This window comes from Macrobrachium nipponense, chromosome 3 (genome assembly GCF_015104395.2).
Source record: "Macrobrachium nipponense isolate FS-2020 chromosome 3, ASM1510439v2, whole genome shotgun sequence".
Lineage (NCBI taxonomy): Eukaryota > Metazoa > Arthropoda > Malacostraca > Decapoda > Palaemonidae > Macrobrachium > Macrobrachium nipponense.
In genome coordinates, this window is record NC_087202.1 from 85,087,300 (window position 1) to 85,109,639 (window position 22,340).

Consider the following 22,340-nt stretch of genomic DNA (forward strand, 5'->3'; position numbering starts at 1 on the left):
CTCTCTCTCTCTCGCAAAGGCCCTAGGAATGCAGACGTCACCAAGAGCAACTTGCGAATGCAGTAGCGAGATCGAAGAAGGCGTAGCCCTCAGCGAATTCCACGGTATGCGCGGAACACGGTCCAGATAGACCGTGGCGCGGGAAAACGGCTGCAGAATTCGCGGGTCCGTCCTGGCCGCCTGACACAGCTCGCCAAGTCGGCAACACCGGGAATGAAAAAGTCGCTCTTTTTTTACCTTGAAAAAAAAAACAAAAAAAACAAGAGAATTCAAATCTTTACCAAAGAATTGATTTTGAAATATTTCAGGAAAGAGTAAGTCACTCTTTTTACCTTATTGAAAAAATAAAATAAATTAAAAATAAATTAAAATAGTCTTTAACAAAGAATTTATTTACAATATTTCAGGAAAAAGTAAAAGTCAATCTCTATTACCAATTTTAAAAAAAAAAAGTAAAAAGAAAAAAATCATTACCAAAGAATTTATTTAGAATATTTCAGAAAAGAGTAAAAGTCACTCTTTACCTTATAATAAAAAAAAAAACAATAGAAATCTTTACCAAAGAATTTATTTATTTAAAATAGTTCAGAAAAGAGCACTATACGTTTTCCCAACTTTGTGTAAATAAAAATTTAAAGCTGGCTACTTGAAAGTAGAAAAAAAAAATTGAAGAGGAAAATAATCTTTCAAAATTATGGGACCCTAAAAATTCTTCTAATCTTAATATAATCAGAAGAGAAAACAGACGATATCCTTAAAATAAGTCGTCGAGGGAATCCGCTTTGAGAAGATGCGTTGACTGACTGGATGATGCAACTTGCGTCGCAGGAGCTGCTGCGGGAGTGACGTCCTTGTTGTTGGTTTGGGGAAGGGACCAGAAGGTAAGCCGGAGGGTGGGTCAGTGACCTGATACTCCCACTTCCTTGCCATCCCCCCCACCCCAGTCCTAACCCCCCAAAAAACGAGGGTCGCCCTCTGTCTCTTCTCTCTCTTATCCACGGCGGCAATGTCCCCAGCCCACCTCCTCCCCATAGTCAATCGTTTATATATATTATATATATATATATATATATTATATATATATATATATATATATATATATATATATATATATAATATATCTCCACTACTGCAAAACGAACAGACGTACGTGCAGATCGATATAGAACGATCACTGCCACATTCTCCTCTCTCTCTCCCTTATTGGACCACATTCTCTCTCTCTCTCTCTCTCATTGGACCACATTCTCTTCTTTCGTTTACATTCTGCCTCTCCTTTTATCACATCAACACAAAAAAAAGCACGATAACGTAATCTATACTCTCTCTCTCTCTCCCTGGACCTCACACTCTTCTTTTGTTTACGGTCATTCTGCCTCTCCTTTTATCACATCTACACAAAAAAGCATGATAACGTAATCAATACCCTCTCTCTCACTGGACCACACATTTTTCTTTTGTTTACGGTCATTCTGCCTCTCTTTTATCACATCAACAGACAAAAAAGCATGATAACGTAATCAATACTTTCTCTCTCTCTCTCTCTCTCTCTCGAAACTAGTCCTTTACACACCGAGTGCAACACCCTCATTCATTCTTCCTTCTGTTCTTCTTCGTCTTCTTCCTTTTCTTCTTACGAGAACACTTAAACTGAAGCACATTCCATCCTTTTTCGGGCTTTTATTAGATTTCAGGGGAGTTTGGGTGAACCGAGGTGTGGTTATCGATGGGGAGTATGTAGTAGTGGACATATTTTGTTTCCGTTGAATGGCCGTGCGAACGCACTGGATAATTCAACCCACACACACACACATAGATGACTGGCAAAAATGTTCTGTTACAACAGAATTCCATCTAATGAAAGGCGCCCATAAAAAAACGCCCAAATATAGAAAGTAAGTACTCTGTTTCAGAGACTGCTGTCTCCCTCTGAAATATAGTGCTTACTTTCTGTATTTTAGACGCTTTTGTGGTCTCGTCGCCTATGTAGTCAGTTGAGTTATCCAGTATGTTCGTAAAACCCTTCAACGAAAGTAAAATCATAACCACAACGCTAGCACGTAACCAGGTTTTATGCACACATCAATGGTTAGCGTACTAGCGATATGGTTTTCATTCTAGATAGATGTATGCCTGAATTGTCTGAGGCTTTCATTCTTTGTAAGTACAAAGATAGATGTATAGAATGTTCAGATACCTGGCAGTTTGTTTTAATTGACTACAGTAGTGGTGGTTCCCAAACTTGAGCATACCAAGGACCCCCAAATTAGTCCCAGTCGAGGACCTCGGCCAATCAAAAGTTAGTCATTATCATATCGTGATACCCAGTACAATGAAGTACATTTAATATTTTTATATTCCTGCACAAAGTATCAGTAAATGCAAAAAAATAATGGTTTTCTTTATTGCATTAATTCAATACAAATTAAAATTGGTGAAAACGACCATAATTTTTTTTTATTGTCTCTAGGACCCACCAGGCCCATCTCCTTTACCCCCGGGGGTTCGCGGACCCCAATTTGGGAACCACTGGTATACAAGCATTTAAGTCAATTTTTTTTTTAAATAGCTAACTTAAATCACGTTGAATAGTGTTTTCTCTCTTAGTTTCATATAATGTGTGTACCATCTGCATACCTATCACAAAACCTTAAGCAAATATTGAGCGAAATAATGTATACATAAATGGGGCTTGATACACTAGAAAAATATAGAGCAAAAGACTTAAATATTATGAGTTGTCAGATGATTAAGTTCAAGGCTTATATCAGGTTGAAACGGCTTACGCCACTTGGCAGTGATGAACTTGGACAACGTGGCAAAACGCAGATTCTAACACCTTGCAGAGCGAGAAGCGCACAGTCATTCTCGTCGCATAATTAGTAATGCCTAGAAAACGAAAACAACACTTGAGCAAACATGACGACGAGGAAAGCCGTAAGTCAACAGTAAAAACAATTGTCATAATTCCGAGATCACCAAGTGCAGTTCTAACTCTATATACAGTAGTCTTGGAGTGAATGCTCAGTGTGAGATTAGCCGCCACTTTGATATCTATACCATTATTGCAATGTCTTTCAGACACTTCCTTTTTTCGTTGGCGAAGAGAATTATTGCAAAGAGATCTTTGTCGTCTGCTCTCTGTGCTAACTCATTCCGCGAACAACATTTATGTAACTTACATCGAGTAAACATGATGGCCCAATTACACTACCCTGCGGTACACCAGTTTTACGATAGGTCGGGGGGTAGGCGCTTACAAACTGAAACTAGGGTTATATAACTTTGGATACCCACGTTGCAAAGTTTGTTTTAGAGCTTTGTAATGAAACAGATGAAAGGCAGAATTCAACTGGAACAACTATGGAATCATATTGATTATCAGTGTGGTTGTAAATGTAAATTGAAATGAATTGAATATAGAATTCAGGCCAAAGGCCAAGCACTGGGACCTATAAGGTCATTCAGCGGTGAAACGGAAATTGGCTGCTAAAAGTTTGAAAGGTGTAACAGGAGGAAAACCTCAAAGCAGTTGCACTATGAATCAATTGTTATGAGAGGGTGGAAAGCAAGATTGAAGAAAGACAATAAGAGAGGAGGAACAGTAAAAGGAACGAAAGGGGTTGCAACTATGGCCCGAAGGCACGCTGACGGCGCTATCTCCTTAAGGCAGTTGTAAATGTACAACAGTTATACTTGGAATGCTTCACAAGTACCCAATTGTTCCCCGTAAGTACACTGGCTGTCGTGAGGTAAGTGCCCCGTTAAAAGTATTTTGATAGGCAACGTTCATATGTACTTAAAAGGTGAAAATGCGTATGGGAAGTATTGCAATTTGAACTTGGCTCTTTTTGCAACAGCTGCACAATTCAATTATCCTGCTCATCGAAACAAGCATACGAGTTTGCGAGATAGTACAAAAAAAAAAAAAAAAAAAAAAAAAAAATTATCTAGATCTCATTTCTGCAAACAGCCTATGAGGTCTTGGATTTCTTTGATTTCACTTGAACTAATGAATGACAAGCTTCACAGGGTAGAATATCTACCGAAGACCTCGACCTCAAAGGCCATATAAGAAGTACTTCTCCTTTATAGTTTGAAAGGTTAATTAAAAGAGTTAACAATCATCAGTAGGTAGTGAACGTGCTAGCTCCAAAGATGCATTATTGATCACACTTTAGATTTCCAGCATTTGTCAGCTGATCTAAAAGAGCAATTAATATATAATACAGGGTGTCCATAAGGTCCCAGTACCATTATGAGCAATTAATACTTGTAATGGTACTGGGACTTTATGGACACACTGTATGTCCAACTACGTGAAATATCAGAAGTTTAATTTTCGTCCAAATTTTGATATTTCCAGCGGATAGAACGAGAAAAAAAATTCTGTTCCGGTGTTATCCGGTATCTTTAGATGTTCGTCAGTCGGCACCGGACTATTTTAGTTGGAACAATAAAATCTTTAGTGTAGAATTGGGCTTTCATGACGAAAGCCAGAAACTTTTTCATAAGAATTAGACGCCATGAGGTTAACTTTCGGTTGTGGAGCAGTTTGTTTTTCATTTTTCATGACCTTGTAAGTTCACTGACCTGAGAACCCACTATCAGGAGCAAATGCGTCGGGCAGACTGATTCTAGTACTATCCAAATGCAGGAAATAAGACTGCTTATGATTACACCTATAAGCGAAGGAGTTTAATATATTTTCGCCTTTTTGCTTGTAACTTAGCGTTTTCTTAAGATACGGAATCAGCACAGACTTCAAGTGGTATCATTGAAATTTTGCAGTTAATAACAATGTTCACCTAGCAACTAAGCAAGTACATACATTTCAATTTCCACCTATTAAGCAAACACAGACGATTCAATGTTCACCTACTAAGCAACTAAGCAAGTACACACACTTCAATTTTCACCTATTAAGCAACTAGCAAATACAGACGATTCAATGTTCACCTACTAAGTAACTAAGCTAGTACAAACACTTCAATTTTTACCTGTTAAGCAACTAAGCAAGTACACACACTTCAATGTTCACCTATGAAGCAACTAAGCAAGTACAGACTTGATAAAACTTTAATGAAGAAAATCAGTTTCACATATATACCACGTATTGGATTATTCCAAGGCATACCCATTCTGACCACTTTATCCTTCCCAAATTTATGTGAAATCACTAAACTGATTACTAATTGATGTATATAAGGTTAATTTTCCCCATAATCTTCATAGAACCTTCACCCAAGGGAACATGAGTTCACCAAGTTCTGCGAAACAATTAAGTGTGGATCATCTGACAAAAATCCAGATTTATAATAACAGAAAATATATACAGCAATAGGTATGTTTTGCATAAATAAACTTTTAAAAATTTGTTCTTATTTTACACGTAGTTACCTGGGATTTGAATATTACATATATATATGTATGTGTAATAGGCATGCCTAGTATACAGTATATGGGTATGTGTATGTATATACATAGTAAATTTTAAGTATATTGATCTATAAAAAATCGACTATATATTTTTTATTTTGTACATAAATTACATATATTGTTATGTATTGAATTGAAAAATAACCTTTAAAATGTATTTTTAAAAATAAAAGATAAAAAAATTCTGCGAAAGACACGATGGTCATATGGTCACCAAAGGTCACTTGATAATGTTAATGTTACCGGAGCACCTCAGCAGCCTGGTTGGTATGGTATTAGCGTCCCACCTCGGTGGTCGCGGGTTCGATTCTCGGCTATTCCATTGAGGAGTGAGAGATGTGTATTTCTGGTGATAGAAGTTCACTCTCGACGTGGTTCGGAAGTCACGTAAAGCCGTTGGTCCCGTTGCTGAATAACCACTGGTTCCATGCAACGTAAAAACACCAAATAAACAAACAAGGTTCTTCCAAAGGGTAGCTTGATAGCCGAACAACCCCTTTCAGTGATTACGGGAGACGTCTGTGCAACCTTCTGCAGTTACTGGGGTCATCGTAATTGTTTGTTTGTATGGTGTTTTTACGTTGCATGGAACCAGTGGTTATTCAGCATCGGGACCAACGGCTTTACGTGACTTCCGAACCACGTCGAGAGTGAACTTCTATCACCAGAAATACACATCTCTCACTCCTCAATGGAATGGCCGAGAATCGAACCCGCGACCACCGAGGTGGGACGCTAATACCATACCAACTACCAACCACGCCGCTGAGGCGCTCCAAACCTTGAACTTTATGTAGATTACACGTTTTCTGTTTTGCTCTTGTAGCGCACTTGCAAGATTTCTCCTGCATAGGAAGGAGCCCAGCCGACTGGCTTGATAATTTTCTCAACTGATGGAAATTGCAATTTATGCAGACAATCAATCCGAACGTAAAGATTTAAGTTTTTGCAAGTTAATTGCTTATGTGACTTATTAAATGAATTGTTTATTATTAAAACAGTTTATTGAAAATTTTTAAAACGGATTTTAAAGCACATTCAAAAAAAGGACATGGACACTGCTGTAATTTTAATTTGTGGTTATGTTGTTGGGATCTGGCTAACCCACAAAGGAGGAATATAAGATGAAAACGATGGTATATAAGGTCGTTTATAATATCAAGGATAATGAAAGATAGATACATATTGATAAAATCTAATATGTGTAACTACAGAAAACTATTACCATATATATGTAAAATGTACAAGATAATTCTTTTTAAATTCTGGTAAATTTAAGTCCTCTTTGATCAAATTCTGCATGCAATACTGTTAAAATGGTAAAATATTGTATATTTTCTCCAAAAAGAAAAAAAGTGTACAAGATAGTTTTAAAAATTCTGGTAAAATTAAGTCGACTTTGATAAAATTCTGCATGTGATACTTGTTAAAACTTAGTTAAAATTTATAGAATAGTGTACATTTTCTCTAATAAAAAATCTAAAAAGTGCATTAAATATATATTTTTTTAATTCTGGTAAATTTAAGTCAACTTTGATAAAGTTCTGTATGTGATACTGTTAAAATTATAGAATATTGTATATTTTCTCTAATAAAAAATTAAAAAAAGAATACGAGCCACTCGTCACTATAGATGAATAGAAGAAGCCTTCAAACCATGTTGCTAAAGGTTTCTTTAAGAAACGTTATGTATTTAACAAATGTTTTATTTTTATTTTATAGGAAGCTTCAGTATTTTGTTCGAAGGCTTTGATTAGTTGGACTCTTTAGGTTCTTGCAGAATCGTTCAGTCAAGGAAAAAAAAATCATGTCTCGGTAACCATTCAATTTGCATATCGGTGGAAAAAAAAAACCTTTCACGTGCTTACCATCTGAGAGAGAGAGAGAGAGAGAGAGAGAGAGAGAGAGAGAGAGAGAAGAGAGAGAGAGAGAGTCCTTTTCTCCACATTTGCTTGCGTGTATAATCACCTGAATCACACATCTGAAACCGTCCAGGTTTAAGAAAATGGATATTTTGATAAACATTTGTAAAGACTGCAAGCCAGAGAATAATAGTCCATATGGGGGTAGTGCCGTCAGTGCACCACGCGTGGCTCACAGTAGGCATTACCAAGAGTTGTTTGTGGTGTCTGCGCGTAGCTTGACTCACTCACTTTTTCTTTCCTCCATTTTGCTCTCTCTTGAAAACGATTTCGTCTCTATCTGCTGAATTACATCTGTTTATTATAGATAAGCTCGCCTACACGAATTGTCAAACCATGGCTGGTCATTTACCCCGAATCTGGTAGGGACATACCTTACTATACCATCAGTAATTCATTTTTCTTGGGATTTGGATCTGATATAACATCAGAAACATTAAGTGCCTTACAAGCTTCAATGCTACGATCCCAATTTACATTGTTTTAAATTCGACTTTCTGTTTATGATTTAGTTTTTTGAAGTATGTCGTGTTTCACCGTAACGGATGATTTCTTACGTGGAGATTCGTCAATTCCCAACCTTCCAAATTTTCCAGAATTTTTGCGGGCTTTTTGTCATGATGGTACTAACACATATTATTGATTGCTAATGCTGTTGTTTCATTATTAATGCAGTCGTTTCTCGTAGTCGTAATAGTGAAATATTAACAATTATAATTTGCTCGACACAACGATAAAAGATATCAATTTTCTGTTTAACGTGAATCGTCCTCATCTGACGTAGAACTCCACGCTACTCATCTCTCTCTCTCTCGTGACAAAATGAATTATGAAGTAATACCATTCATCTATCACAGTGAGTGTGTAGCCATTACCCACGAAATATTATATAAAATACAATATCTTTACAATCCTCATTAATGACGGATGACAGCAAACGTTCGTGAATGTCGTGTTTAATGCCCGATACCTGTGTCGAATCGCTTAGTCTTTTTGCTGTCAAGGTCACCGTGTAATGCGTTAACGTGTGGGTCGTGAGTATTATAGTACGTATGGACTATAATCGGGTATTTTCAAGTTAAAAGTTTTCGTGAGTTTTGATAACCAAACACTCTGAACGCTTACACAAAGTGCGAAATGTTAGCGAGCCCATCAGTCATGCTCCAGGGACCCACAATAGTACTATAGTAGATTCTCAGATCACTCCGCGCACCTGATGTCTAGGCCAGTCCCTTACGACGCCCCTGATTGACTGTTGATAAGCCCATCACAGGGCTGGAAACTGTCTCTCGAGGGAGTTCACACATACAGGATGTATGTTCCACCTCTCCTGATGGATACGCCTTTCAAAAGTATCTCTCAGGAGAGGTGGAACATACTACATCCTGCCCATGTGAACACACTCGAGAGAGACTTGAGAATTTCCAGTCCTGCGATTGGCTTATCAACAGCCAATGAGGAGCGTCGTGAGGGACTGGCCTAGACATCAGATGCACAGTTAATATTAATCTATTATAGCAGGATAATAATCATCATAGTGTCACAGGGAAAATGTCAAATTTTGGCAATGAAAAAAGTAGCAGGGAAAAAAAATAACGTTAATTTACAGTCTTTTGTTAGTTGTTACGGTAATCCCCAACAGGCTTGTACTAATTACGCTGCAGAGGTGGATACTTACCGGGTTAAAACCCTTGGGAGTCACTATCTGCTCAGGATTAATATGACTTTTTTTTTCTGTTACTTTTTTTTTACCTGGATTCGATGATGATCCGTTAGTTTTTTTATTATACAGTTTTTTTTTTGTGGTTTTTTTTTTTATTTTTATTAATTTTGTGTAATAACGATTCATAGCAAATAATGTACGTATATATCCTACGATGATGTCCATTAGACTTGTGATTTCAAATCAAGCTCTAGACCAGTGTTTTTCAACCTTTTTGTGCCCTTGGCCTATTTTTGGCATTCCTAAGTACTCGTGGCCCAATGCCCTTCATTATTGTGTAAAAAATAATAGAATTTTATTAGTTTTTTATAACACTTGTTAGTTTTACATTATCATTTACAGAACTATTTCTTTAGAGCACTTCATTAGTTTACATTTTCATGACTGGAATAAAATGTTGGCCTTTATTCACTGTTAATAACTCATATATGTTGTAATAAAAACTCAAAGGACGTATTCACTTATGAAATTAAACACTTTCCAGTATTTGCGTAATCAAATTTTATGGATTGTAATAATAACTCAAAATTCTTTTTCATTTATGAAAATAAGCACTAGCCTGCATTTAACAGTATTCTAAATAAATTTTGGACATTGAAATAAAAACTAAAACTAAAATTCCACTTTTTTACTTATGAAGTTAAGCACTGGCGTGCATTTATAGTAAATAAAATTTGTCTGTATTGTAATATAAACTAAATTTACACTTGTACAACAATTATAGAAATAAAAATAATTGTAATTTATTGTTGGCATATAAAATACTGTATAGATTTGGTAGCTAGTGTGGTGGTTGTGCTTGCTTTTTTACTACAAGTTTATCAATTTGTGGGACAGTTGTAGATAATGCACATCTCATATCATGTTCCACCTCCAAGCGATTTCTTGTTTATGTTTTTATTTGTAATGAGGCAGAAAACCCGGATTCACACAGGTAAGTAGAAGCAAAAGGTAGAAGGGCTTTTAGCCCAAGCTTCCCAACTCTAGGATATGATACACTTGCTTGTGACCAGAATTCCTGTATAGAATGTTCTTTTAAAAAAATCCTTGATACTTGAATCAAATTTCATTTCTAGAAATTCATCTTGGTTCTGCATTAAAAGGGTTTCTCACAAATGACACAGATCTATTTCTTCAAGATCAGGAAAGTACCTGGAAAATTCTTGGCACAAATTATGAAGGTGACTGATTATTTCATTTTGTTTCTTCTTCTCTTCCTTCGGCCACTTCAAAGCTTCTTAAACAGCAAAATTACCAGAGCTAACTTTACTAGACCAGTTAAAAGCACGCAATGTGTCAACAAAATGAATTACTGATGTGTCCTTACCCTGAAGCTTTAGATTAAGTTTGTTAAGCTGGTCAAATATGTTAGCTAAATAGGCTAAACCTGATTCCCAAAGTGGATCATTAAAAAAAAAATAGGCTCCTTATCTTGCATATCCAAAAACATCTTTAGCTCTTCTCTAAGTTAAAAAACTCTGTTCAGGACATTACCCCTCAGTGTAGAAAAGCAGAAATTGATGCTCTGAATCTAAATCTTTGCACAACTATCTTTATAGCGTTGTCCAAGATGGCTTGGAGTTCCCTAGGGAGGGTTCTAGATGCAAGTGCGATAAGTCACTGTAAACCCAGGAGCAATTACTTTAACTCCACACAAACCGATTTTGAACCTAACATAGCAGGTGCCCCATCAGTACACACGCACACACATTCTTCCATGATAGTCATCTTCCATGATAGTCGTAACTCACTGAATTAGTTTGTTACCTCTTTCATTATATCTTCACCTTTGGTGGCAGTTTCAAGTAACTGGCAGAAAAGATATTACTCTTCAAATTTTCCCTCATGAACGTATCTAGTAAATACAAGAAGTTGTGAATAAGATGAAACATCAGTGGACTCATCTAATTGCAGAGCAAATAAGCCAGCATCTTTTATCTCCCTGATCACTTGTTCTTTTATATCAATAGACATTTCTTTAATGCGTCTTGATACTGTGTTGTCCGAGAGGGATATGTGCTGAATATTTTCCTCACTATCACCCCCCCCAAAAAAAAAAAAAAAAAAAAAAAAAAAAAAAAACAAGGTTAACCACCATCGAAGAAAACGAGAGAAAGAAATTACGAAAGAAATAAATTAGTACCAAAAATCTATATTTTAAGTCATTAACGCTGAGGGTCAATCTGTTAAGAATGTCATTAGCGAGATCAGCCTGTTACTGACTGGTGGAATGTGGGCTCCTTTCCTGTTTTCAGATAGGCCTAGAGAGCCTTGGACGAAGTGGCATAGGCCTAGATCCAAGAAGACTTATCACGAGTAGCCACTATACCTTTTATGGAGAAAATGACGGGACGATTAGGTTAGTTAGAACACTGTCACTTAATAAATCAGGCCTAAGACCCTCAAGATGTCTGCTAACTCTTATAATCAAATGTCATAAGAAAATATTACATGTTTTCGTAATAAATGTTTTTCAACTTACATTGATTTTTATGCTATGCTGATTCTCTCTACTTTATTTATTATAACTTATGTCATTTCAACTGGACATATTTATGAAAGATGAGATCGTCAATAGAAAATAGGATAAATATATTTTTTCTATGAAATGTGATAAATCTATTTTTGACAACGTGAGGTAAATCTTTTAATTTGGACATTATAGAATAAATCTTTATTTTGACAGGTGATAAATCTAGCCCACGCGCCACAACTCCCCCTCCCTCCCCCAACCCGCCAAAAGAGACTGTTGTTGAAAGTATGGCCAGGTGATTTTAATTCTCTGCCGTAAGCTTAAAATGCAACAAAAAATAGTGTAATTTGAGAAGTGGTGATAAATTTACGAACCTTTAGTCAAGGGGAACGGTATTTATTGTTCAGAATATATGAATAGGCAAAATTCAAGATTGCTGAGTGAGGAGTCTCTTTGGACAGAGGAGGAAATACAAGCGTATTTTGGTATATTTATTGTATTATGTTAATATTAGCTAGAAAATTGTACCCTTACCCAAATATAATCGTGGATAAACCACACTTTACCTTACTCATTACTAATACTTAACTTTCTAAACTATTCCCTACCAAGGTTAGCTAGCTAACTACCCCCTCACTCTTTTTCTTTTCACCCATCAGCTATATATATATATATATATATATATATAATATAATATATAATATATTAATATATATATATTATATATATATATATATATAATATATATTATAATTATATTATATATATATTCATTATAAATAAATGCAGCTCCGTGAAATCCCTGGTCCGACTTGACTATACAGATGCTTGTCCGACAGGTAACCGGTCGACCATCACCGGGCTGGGGCTAAGAACGGTCTCTAGACCCTTTGACTGTGGGGCTAAGTAACGAAATTTTCAGTCGAATAACCGATGCGTTTGCTCACCGTACAAGATTATCGTTCCCGCGCTAGCAGTGTCTCCGTCCCGTCAGGCGCTGAACCTTCCCTTCCCTTCTCATGTTGCTTGCCGCCGCCATCTCCCAGTGACCGAGACCGTTTGCGAGTCAGACCGGCGACAACAGTCAGTCGATATTCGCCTTGAGAGAGGAGTAGATTTGTATCGGGTGGCTTCCGTGTCGTTACAGATGTACGTTGTTTATCCGCGTATCTTGTAGAATTTTCGTCAATACTGATACAAACCGCTAGCGAACGTTTTGAGTGAAAAAAGGTGTTGACTGTGAACGTCAGCGTACTGGCAACCGACGCCGCCCGCCATCCGGTGAGCTGCTCGAGTGCACCATGTCTACAGCAATGAACGACGAAAAACTCATCTCTCTGGTGCAGGGCCACGGGTGCTTGTACAATTCTTCTCACAAGCAGTACAATGATCCGCAGAAGAGGGAAAAAATTTGGAATGAAATAGGAAAAGCATTGAATCAGCCAGGTAAATATGGCGTAATCGTTATCACCGTTTCTTTTGTAAATATGGCGTAATCGTTATCACAGTTTCTTTTTTAAGTTATGGTTGAAATATGTCACCTGTTAGTAGAGCATGTCATGATGTTTGACGCAAGTAGTGGCAAGTGGTCTGTTCTGGGTCGATAAGGAGGAGAGACCATTCAATATCTAGTCATGATAAACGGTTGAAGGGAGATTGGTGATGGCGGTGAACGGCCCTGTCAGACCGACGCCTTCCGTTGAGCGGCTCGAGCTGCTCTCGGGCTGCCAGATACCGACAGCATGTGTGGGGTGAGTAAGCTCACTCGACCCTCGCCCCGTGTATAGTTTTACTACGCATTTCGCTATATACTTCCTCAAACACAAACTAATTACGGTTTTTTTAGTTTCAGATTTAGCTAAAGAAAAAGTGTAACTGTAGTTTATCTTTTATTATTATGGAATGTTTCGTTTAAAAGTAAGGCAGGAGCGGTTACAGAGAAGAGGAAAGGGATGCGGGGGGGAGGTGGGTATGGCTACTGGAAGGGCGGCAGAGCGGTTGAATGAATGGCTAGGAACATCTTTAGCTCTTCTCTAAGTTAAAAAAAAAAAAATCTGTTCAGGACATTACCCCTCAGTGTAGAAAAGCAGAAATTGATGCTCTGAATCTAAATCTTTGCACAACTATCTTTATAGCGTTGTCCAAGATGGCTTGGAGTTCCCTAGGGAGGGTTCTAGATGCAAGTGCGATAAGTCACTGTAAACCCAGGAGCAATTACTTTAACTCTCGACACAAAACCCGATTTTGAACCTAACATAGCAGGTGCCCCATCAGTACACACGCACACACATTCTTCCATGATAGTCATCTTCCATGATAGTCGTAACTCACTGAATTAGTTTGTTACCTCTTTCATTATATCTTCACCTTTGGTGGCAGTTTCAAGTAACTGGCAGAAAAGATATTACTCTTCAAATTTTCCCTCATGAACGTATCCTCAAACACAAACTAATTACGGTTTTTTTAGTTTCAGATTTAGCTAAAGAAAAGGTGTAACTGTAGTTTATCTTTTATTATTATGGAATGTTTCGTTTAAAAGTAAGGCAGGAGCGGTTACAGAGAAGAGGAAAGGGATGCGGGGGGGAGGGTGGGTATGGCTACTGGAAGGGCGGCAGAGCGGTTGAATGAATGGCTAGGAACAAGAGAGGGAGAAAAGGATACCTCTTAAGATTTCAAACTCAGGAAAAGGCAGACAGGATTTGGGTAAATGGGTGTCATCAAGGATAAAAATGGAAATATATTGTTTAAGTTGGAGAGAGCATTTTGAACGAATTTTTTGGAGAGAGCATTTTGAACAAATTTTAAATACTGAAAAGGAGGGATAGAGAAGTGAAGAGAGCATTAAGTTAAATGAAGAATTAGGGAGGTGGGTCAAAAAAAAAAAAAATTCATTGTCATTTGTTGATTCACAGTTGAAACCATCAAGCTGTCAAACTTTCACAAGATTAAACTGCTGCATATACACCTAAACAAAGAACTCACCAGCCCATATCCACTCTGTGCTATTCACTCGCATTTGCACACTTTCTCCTGCCTCTGGATGTTGAGGCTTTTCCTTTTCAATATGTTTCATCCCATCTATCTAACCCTTTTTTGTTCTTCCACTCTTCCTTCATCTTCCTGAATTATGCTCTCTTCTATTTTAAACTATCGCCGTCCATTCTTTCCACATAACCAAATCATTTCAACATATTCTGATTAATTTTTTACCCCTACTAGCCATTTGTTACTTCTACATTATATCCCCATTTCTCATCGTATTAATTCTTCTAATACTGCCTATACTGAGCGAACAGTTCATCTGAACTGCTTCAACAATTTCCTTTCGTATTCAAATCCACATTTCACTTCTGTAAAGGAGAGTTGGCTCAACAATCCTTTCATACATTCCCTCCTTTGCTTCTTAATAACCCCCACGGGGTAGTGCCGTCAGTGCACCTCATGCCATGCAATGTAGACATTAATTAAGGTCCTTTGCAGCATCCCGTCGGCCCCTAGCTGCAACCCCCTTTCATTCCTTTTACTGTATCTTCATTCATATTCTCTCTTCCATCTTACTGTCCACCCTCTCGTAATGATTCAAAGTGCAACTGCTTCGAGGTTTTCCTCCAGTTACACCTTTCAAGCCTTGTCACTTTCTATTTCCCTTTCAACGCTGAATGTCCTTAGTTGCCCCAGTGCTTGGCATGTATGCCTAAAGCTTATAAATCAATCAATCCTTTGCTTCTTAAGACTTACTCTAGCCTTTTCCCAGTCTTTAGCACGTGACCCACAGCCTGCCTTGTTTCACCTCATCTGTAACTTGCCTTTTCCCTCGTCTTGCCTCAATCCAACTGTTTAGCAAATCAACAGCTTCCATACATTCACCATCAGATTTTGACATCCACTGTTCCAGCTCCCGGGTTTTACTTACCTTCATTTACCCTCCCATCCTGGCTCTTGATCTGATATACCCTCGACTTTCTCCCCTCGCAATCACCTCTCAACTTTTGCAGGTTTCTGCCTTTTTTCTCCACTATACCCAATTGCTACTGTAACATCTGTTATCATTAACCATTCTTCATTGCATTTTCGACTCGTTTGATTTGTATAAGGAAAGAAAGTCAGTCATTCAGTTCCTTTATGGATGTGAAGTGTATGTGCTTAATGTGAAAGAAAAGGTTTTTTGATTCTGTTTGTGCACGTTAGATGACTTGAAGAGAACTGAAAGTGCGATGAATGTGGAGATACATACAAGTGGTAAAAAGGTCGGCATGTGTGAAAGGATGAATAGTGTGTTTCGAGATGGTTTGGTTATGTGGAAAGAACGGAAGATGACGGGTAAGCAAAAATAATTAATAATTCATAACTGTTCGGGGGAAGAGAGATTAAGACTCTGTGTTGGATAGATGGAGTGAAAGATGTGTTGGATAGATGGAGTGAAAGATGGCATTGGAATGGCAGGGCCTTGATATCCAGGAAGTGATAGAGGTTCAGTGTTTGTTGTAGGACCTCTGAACACAGTTGAAGAGGCATCTGTGTAAAGTTAAGTATATCTTAGTTTAACCAGACCACTGAGCTGATTGACCACTCTCCTAGGGCTGGGCCGAAGGATAAGATACTTTTACGTGGCTAGGAACCAATTGGTAACTTAGCAACAGGACCTACAGCTTATTGTAGGATCCAAACCACATTATATCAAGAAATGAATTTCTAATCACCAGAAGTAAATTCCTTTGATTCCACGTTGGCAGAGCGGGGAAGCGAACCTCGAGACTACCGAATCGGTAGTGGGCACGTTAACCCTTCGTTCAACGAGGAACTTAGGTGTCTGTGACTTCTACAGTGGAATGTTTTGAACATTGGTTTCAGCTATGACAATTTCGTGAAATTGGCAGTGACCATTTTGCTGCTTTTTATTCTGGAGTCAGCCTTGTTAGGGAAAGCTGCTTAATGCTGATATGTTTGCTGAAGATCAGTGTTGACTGGGTGTAGTGTTGAAGAAGCATAGACTGGTAAGCAATTTTGAAAATGCTGATGCTTGCATTTTCAAAGTGTTACAGTGCCAAAGTGGCGTGGTCGATATGGTCTTGGCCTGCCACATTGGTGCCTGCAAGTTCGATTCTATGGCATTCCACTGAGGAGTCAGAGACGCGTATTTCTGGTGATAGAAGTTCTCTCTCGATGTGGTTCGGAAGTCACGTAGCCGTTGGTCCCATTGCTGAATAACCACTGGTTCCATGCAACTTTAAAACACCATACAAACAAACAATATAGTTCCTTTTGCATATCTCCTATGTGTATTGTACACCTGCACACATTTAATTTTGATTAAATTTATTTTTCAGGAGTCGCGTGCAGAACAAGATGGTCTAATCTGCGAGACCAATTCCGAAGAGCAAACAAGACTAAAAGAACACTGAATGGGGAAGCTTCAGAAAAGAAGAAGTGGAAGTTCGATAAAGAGATGGCCTTCTTGAAACCCTACTATCATGAGCGGAGTTCAGTTCCAAACAATTCGAGCGATACGGACGAATTACTCGAGGCCTCTAAGGAGGGAGGAGGAGGAGGAGGAGGAGATGATGATACTGATGACGCAGAGAAAGATAGTACTTATAGTCCAGGTCCAGCATCTAGGAAGAAGAAGCGTGTGGTGGAAACGAAAGATCAAGACAAGATCACCAAAGCTTCTGCCGAGTTAGACCAGCAGCAAGATGAAACGACACCTGTGAGGATGGAAGAGGACATTACCCAAAGTTCTAGCAGACCAAAAAGTCGGCCCACTCACAACCAAACGATTCAGAGAGTCCAGCCTATTTTTAAGGGTCCTTACTATCTCCAACGAGGTCACGGTCCAGAACGTGAGCGAAATCAAGAGGTCAAAAGGTCGACGGACCACATTGACGCTTTTCTTTTTGGCATTGCTGAAACCGTAAAGTTATTCCCTCCTGTTTTCCAACACATGGCCAAAAACAAGATTTTCAATGCTGTTTCAGAGTTGGAAATGGAATTGCTGTTGAAGTCACAGGTACTTTCAAACCTTTCAGATAAGGGGGATAAAATGTAATGCAATGGATGGAAAGAACTTGGTTCCCTTAAGTGATCACATTCCCACACGGGGGGAAATCATACTTTGATAACTGAGATTAAATTTGATTCAATATTACTCACGTTTTTTATTTTCTCGTTTTATATTAATCAAAGTATTTTGAAGCAACGATGTAGTAAGAGTGTACTCTTAATTCTCGTAAAATTACTTTCACAGATAAATTTTTATGTATTCTTTGGTTTAGTCTATTTTTCTGGGTAATATGACCATGAAAACTATCCCAGTATTGATACATTTTACTGTGTTTACCTTCAAACTCTTTATACCTAAGGATACTGTTATACCAGTTTTGTCAGTTCCAGTCATAATTTTGGAAGTGAAGTTTTTGGCTTAGCAGATGATGGTATCAGTTACTGAAAGTTACTAATAATGGATATTCGCCTTTACTATACAGGCTGTGGCTTGAGCCATTGAACCAAGTACTGGGAGGAACTCTTTTTACATATTAGTCCCATAGTTAATGGCTATTCTAAAGTGTACTGGGAGGAACTCTTTTTGCATATCAGTCTCAAAGTTAATTAATGGCTATTCTAAAGTGTACGTTATGATGGGGCCAGATGACCCCACCACTCCCCAATCACAATGGGCCCTGGTGCATTGCCCTTACTGTGTTTATTTTGGGAGCCTCAGTGGCGTAGTCGGTATGGTGTTGGCGTACCACCTCGGAGGACGCGAGTTCGATTCTCGGGTATTCCACTGAGGTGTGAGAGATGTGTATCTCTTGTGAAGGAAGTTCACTCTCGACGTGGTTCAGAAGTCACGTAAAGCTGTTGATCTCGTTGCTGAATAACCACTGGTTCCATGCAACGTAAAAACACCATACAAACAAACAAACGAAATTGTTCCATATGAATAAGGTTGTTCTTAGGAATAATAATGATAATAATAATCTTACTACAATGGGTGTTATGTCTGTCATTCAATCACGGCCAAACGGCTGGTCAGATGGGCATGAAACTTGGCAGGGTTATAGTGGGGACTCCTAAGATGGTTTGTAATGGGGGTTTCATCCTACCTCTCCCCCTACAAACCAACGGGTGTTATGTCTCCGGGCGGAAAACATGACCGAATATTCATTAATACATACTTTAGGTATGAATAGCTAGTATCATAATATAATAATAATAACACTGATTTTCTCAATTTGAAGACTGGAATATGATTGAAGGTCCACAATAATAATTCAGTAGTGGAATGTGATTATATTTATGCAAGCGCTACAAAACTTTTCGAACCTTGCGCTGGGGTGAGGGTGAACCCATAGATTTTGTTTAAATAATCACATTCCACTACTGAATATTATTGTGGGCCTTCAATTAGTAATGATTATAATATAGGCATTTTTTTTTATATTGTGTGTATCAAGCTTTCTCTTGGTGATAGAAGTTCACTCTCGACATGGTTCGGAAGTCACGTAAAGCCGTTGGTCCCGTTGCTGAATAACCACTGGTTCCATGCAACGTAAAAGCACCATACAAACAAACAAGCTTTCTCTCATCTCTTCAAATCTAAGGGCATTTCAATGAACATTACTTAAGCGTATGGATTTTGTACTCGGAGTATTTATCTGTTAGGTAACTCAACACTAAACACACACATACACAAACACACTTGCACATGGAAATTTAGATACATGCATAAATACAGTTATATACATAATAGGAAGGCAGATAGATAGAAAGTTAGGTACAGTAAACTGGGTACTAATCAGAATATGCGACTAATATGAGCAATAAATTACACACACACTATACGTTCAAGTATGTATGTCTGTCTGCAGCCTCCAGTCAGGAATCCCGTCCTCAGAATCTGGAACTCCGTCTTCAGAATCCTTTACTCAGTAGACAAACTGAGTAAAGGACGTTGATTGGAAAGATCTTGCAGAAACTCCGTTGTTTATCTTTCCTTCTTGGCTTATACCTTATATATATATAAATTATATATATCTATGTATCTATATATATATATTTATATATATATATAATTATATACATATTATCTATAGTATTAGATGTATATTATATAATATTATTATATAATATTTAGTATATATTTATATATATATATATAATTATATATATAGATATATATTAATATATATATAATATATATATATATAATTAGTATAGGTATTCCTGAACAAGGAATACGCAGAGCAGATCGATATCATTGATATATTAAAAGCGGAATATGATTGCAAAGTTGCTTAATATTGACGTCCGTTTTTGCGGGGCAGGGATAGACTAGTACTGAGGTTATGGTTGAATTTAAGACTATTTATTTCCTTCCACTGCCTGGTTTTGGAAAAGCTATCTTCCTTCGTGGCGCCCACAAAAACACCAACCCCCCTACACCACCTCCAACAACACACATACACACAAACACCCCTTTATTGCCTGGTTTTCTTTGAGCCTTTGCTGGATGGGAGATTATTGTAAATAAATAAACGTCTGGCAGAGACAGCAGAACCAAAGTCGGGAGGTCAAAGGATCCTGAGAAAATTGAGGACTTGGTTGGAGGAAATATTAATGGCCGGATGCCGCCTTCAAATCGACTTGGCTGATCGACATTTTGATTTGATGTGATCGCGGGTGTCAAAGAGTGTCATCTATCAACCTCACTCCTAGCCTCCCCCCTCCACCTACTACTTTCCTCACTCTTGTCCTCTTCCCTCTCCATCTACTACTTTCCTTAATCCTCTTCCCCCCTCCACCTGCTTTCCTCACTCCTGTCCTCTTCCCCCTCCACCTGCTACTTTCCTCACTCTTGTCCTCTTCCCCCTCCACTTACTACTTTCCTCATTCCTACGATGATGACGTTTCCCTCTGTATCTAATAGTACTACAAATACTCAGACTTTTATAAAGATCAAACATGAAACTTTACCTTCGAAACGTTAATTTGGAATTAATATTTCGTATATTAGAAAGCCATTGTCTTTTGTAAACGAAAGAAATGAATAAGAATAACAGATAAACCAAAAAGGATCATATACATACAGACAAACTAAGGTCAATGTTAACCGCGAAGCGTTTGAAGACCAACTAGAAGCATGCGATTATGTATATTATACACACACACACACATGTGATTTAACGTCGACACGTCAAAATGTCGAAATTCAAGTCCCTGCCTTCCTAGATACGTTACGTATTTACTCGGTTAAACCAAGGGACCTTCATTCTGAAAGAGACTGGCTTAAGGACGGCAGGTCTAAACGTGGAAATTCACTGGCCGTAGAATGTCGTGTTTGCAAACAAGAAACGGTGAACGTATGGAGAGAGAGTGTGGATCATGTTTATAGCGACTGCTCTTAACTTCCTCCTCTCTTAACCGAGTTCAAAACAGACATGACTCACATGAGCTTAAAACAGCTCATGAAAGTGAGAGAGCATTTCTTGAATAACTAGAGGAGAGAGAGAGAGTATGGATCATTTTTAAAGCGACTGCTCTTAACTTCCTCCTCTCTTACCCGAGTTCAAAACAGACATGAGCTTAAAACAGCTCATGAAAGTGAGAGAGCATTTCTTTAATAACTAGAGCAGAGAGAGAGAGAGAGAGAGAGCTAGTCGGTCAAAAGGCTTTGCATTAATACCCAGGTTAGCGAAGGCGTGGCTGCATTAGATGAGATGCAGATGTTGCGCGTAAAGACCCCTGTTCGTCCGCGGATGGAAGCAACGAGATTCCTACTAGAAGAGTCAGTGTCCTTAGACCAAGTTCAATGGTTACGGATCTTTGGTTTGAACAAGCGCTGCCCAGTTGTTCGCAGATGCTCTGGAACAGTTTTATGAAATGCACGCAGACAGCAAACACGAAGTGGACGGGTCCTCGGCGAGGGTGTTAGCATTGTTCCACTGTAATTGAAACAAGATTTGAATTGCATAGTAGAGGAGCCCAAGCTGGAACGCTCGGTTCGTCTTCAGAGGGATGAGGTCATTTTGTATATTTATTTTTCACTTTAGTTTTTTTTTTTACTTTGTAACTTGTATTTAGTGTGTCTCACTTTATGTATGTTGCTACTTGTCAGTTGTTTTTCAGTTTTTGCGAAAACCGATACCTAAAAAAAATATTATTCTCAGCATCGGGTTTGAAACCAAGTTAAGTATCATTCAAAGGTAATGGGATATAACTCTCAAGCTGGAATGACTTTAATCTAGTGAGACAAGAGGTAGCATATGACACTCGAAACGGCAATCAACAGGTCAAACCTCATTACGAGCGCTTAATGGGCCTAATCCTCCCCCTAAAAAACAAGAGAAATTCGAGAACCGGGTGTGTAGTACTAATTTGTTACGAGCGTAATGCTCCCGCAGGAGAGAGAGAGAGAGAGAATGTTCAGATCGAAGGAAAACGTGGCGGAGAAGCTGCGAGATGAGAAATGGTGAGTTCGAATGGATGATGGTGAGAGCCAGGTGGGTGTAAATTATGAGGTGGGTGGCTGGGGAGAAGAAGCAGTAACCTGTTGAGGCCAGGTGGAGGGCGCGACGCGTATATAGCCTCTGCTCGAAGTGTCCAGTTGTTCTGTTCGGCGAAAGTAAAATTACGGCCGCGGGGAGACATGGATTGCCTCCTTGATGCGACTGCAAATTCGGATTCTCCTCAGACCGCTAACGTGGAAGTATGCGCATGAGGTCATATTATGTCTGGCAGGTGCTGACACTCTTTTGAGTTGGAAAAACGCTGCTGGAAATTGGCT

At 38.4% G+C, this 22,340-nt stretch overlaps 1 protein-coding gene across 7 annotated transcripts in view; it reads left to right on the top strand.

The window, feature by feature from the left end:
* The window catches only part of LOC135221871 (uncharacterized), a 169,835-nt gene extending 152,190 nt beyond the window's left edge, over positions 1 to 17,645 (top strand). For 4 of the 7 annotated variants that reach the window (XR_010316116.1, XM_064259824.1, XM_064259827.1 and 1 more), the window contains one exon: positions 16,885 to 17,645. Coding sequence is in view for 4 of the 7 variants with exons in the window: in XM_064259824.1 (XP_064115894.1) it covers positions 16,885 to 17,603 (719 nt within the window). In the remaining 3 variants the exon portion in view is untranslated. Of the gene's footprint in view, positions 1 to 19; positions 430 to 12,481; positions 13,004 to 16,884 lie in introns of those variants that run through there. The other 3 variants (XR_010316115.1, XR_010316114.1, XM_064259826.1) reach the window with 2 other exon arrangements.
* Positions 17,646 to 22,340: the final 4,695 nt, after the last annotated feature.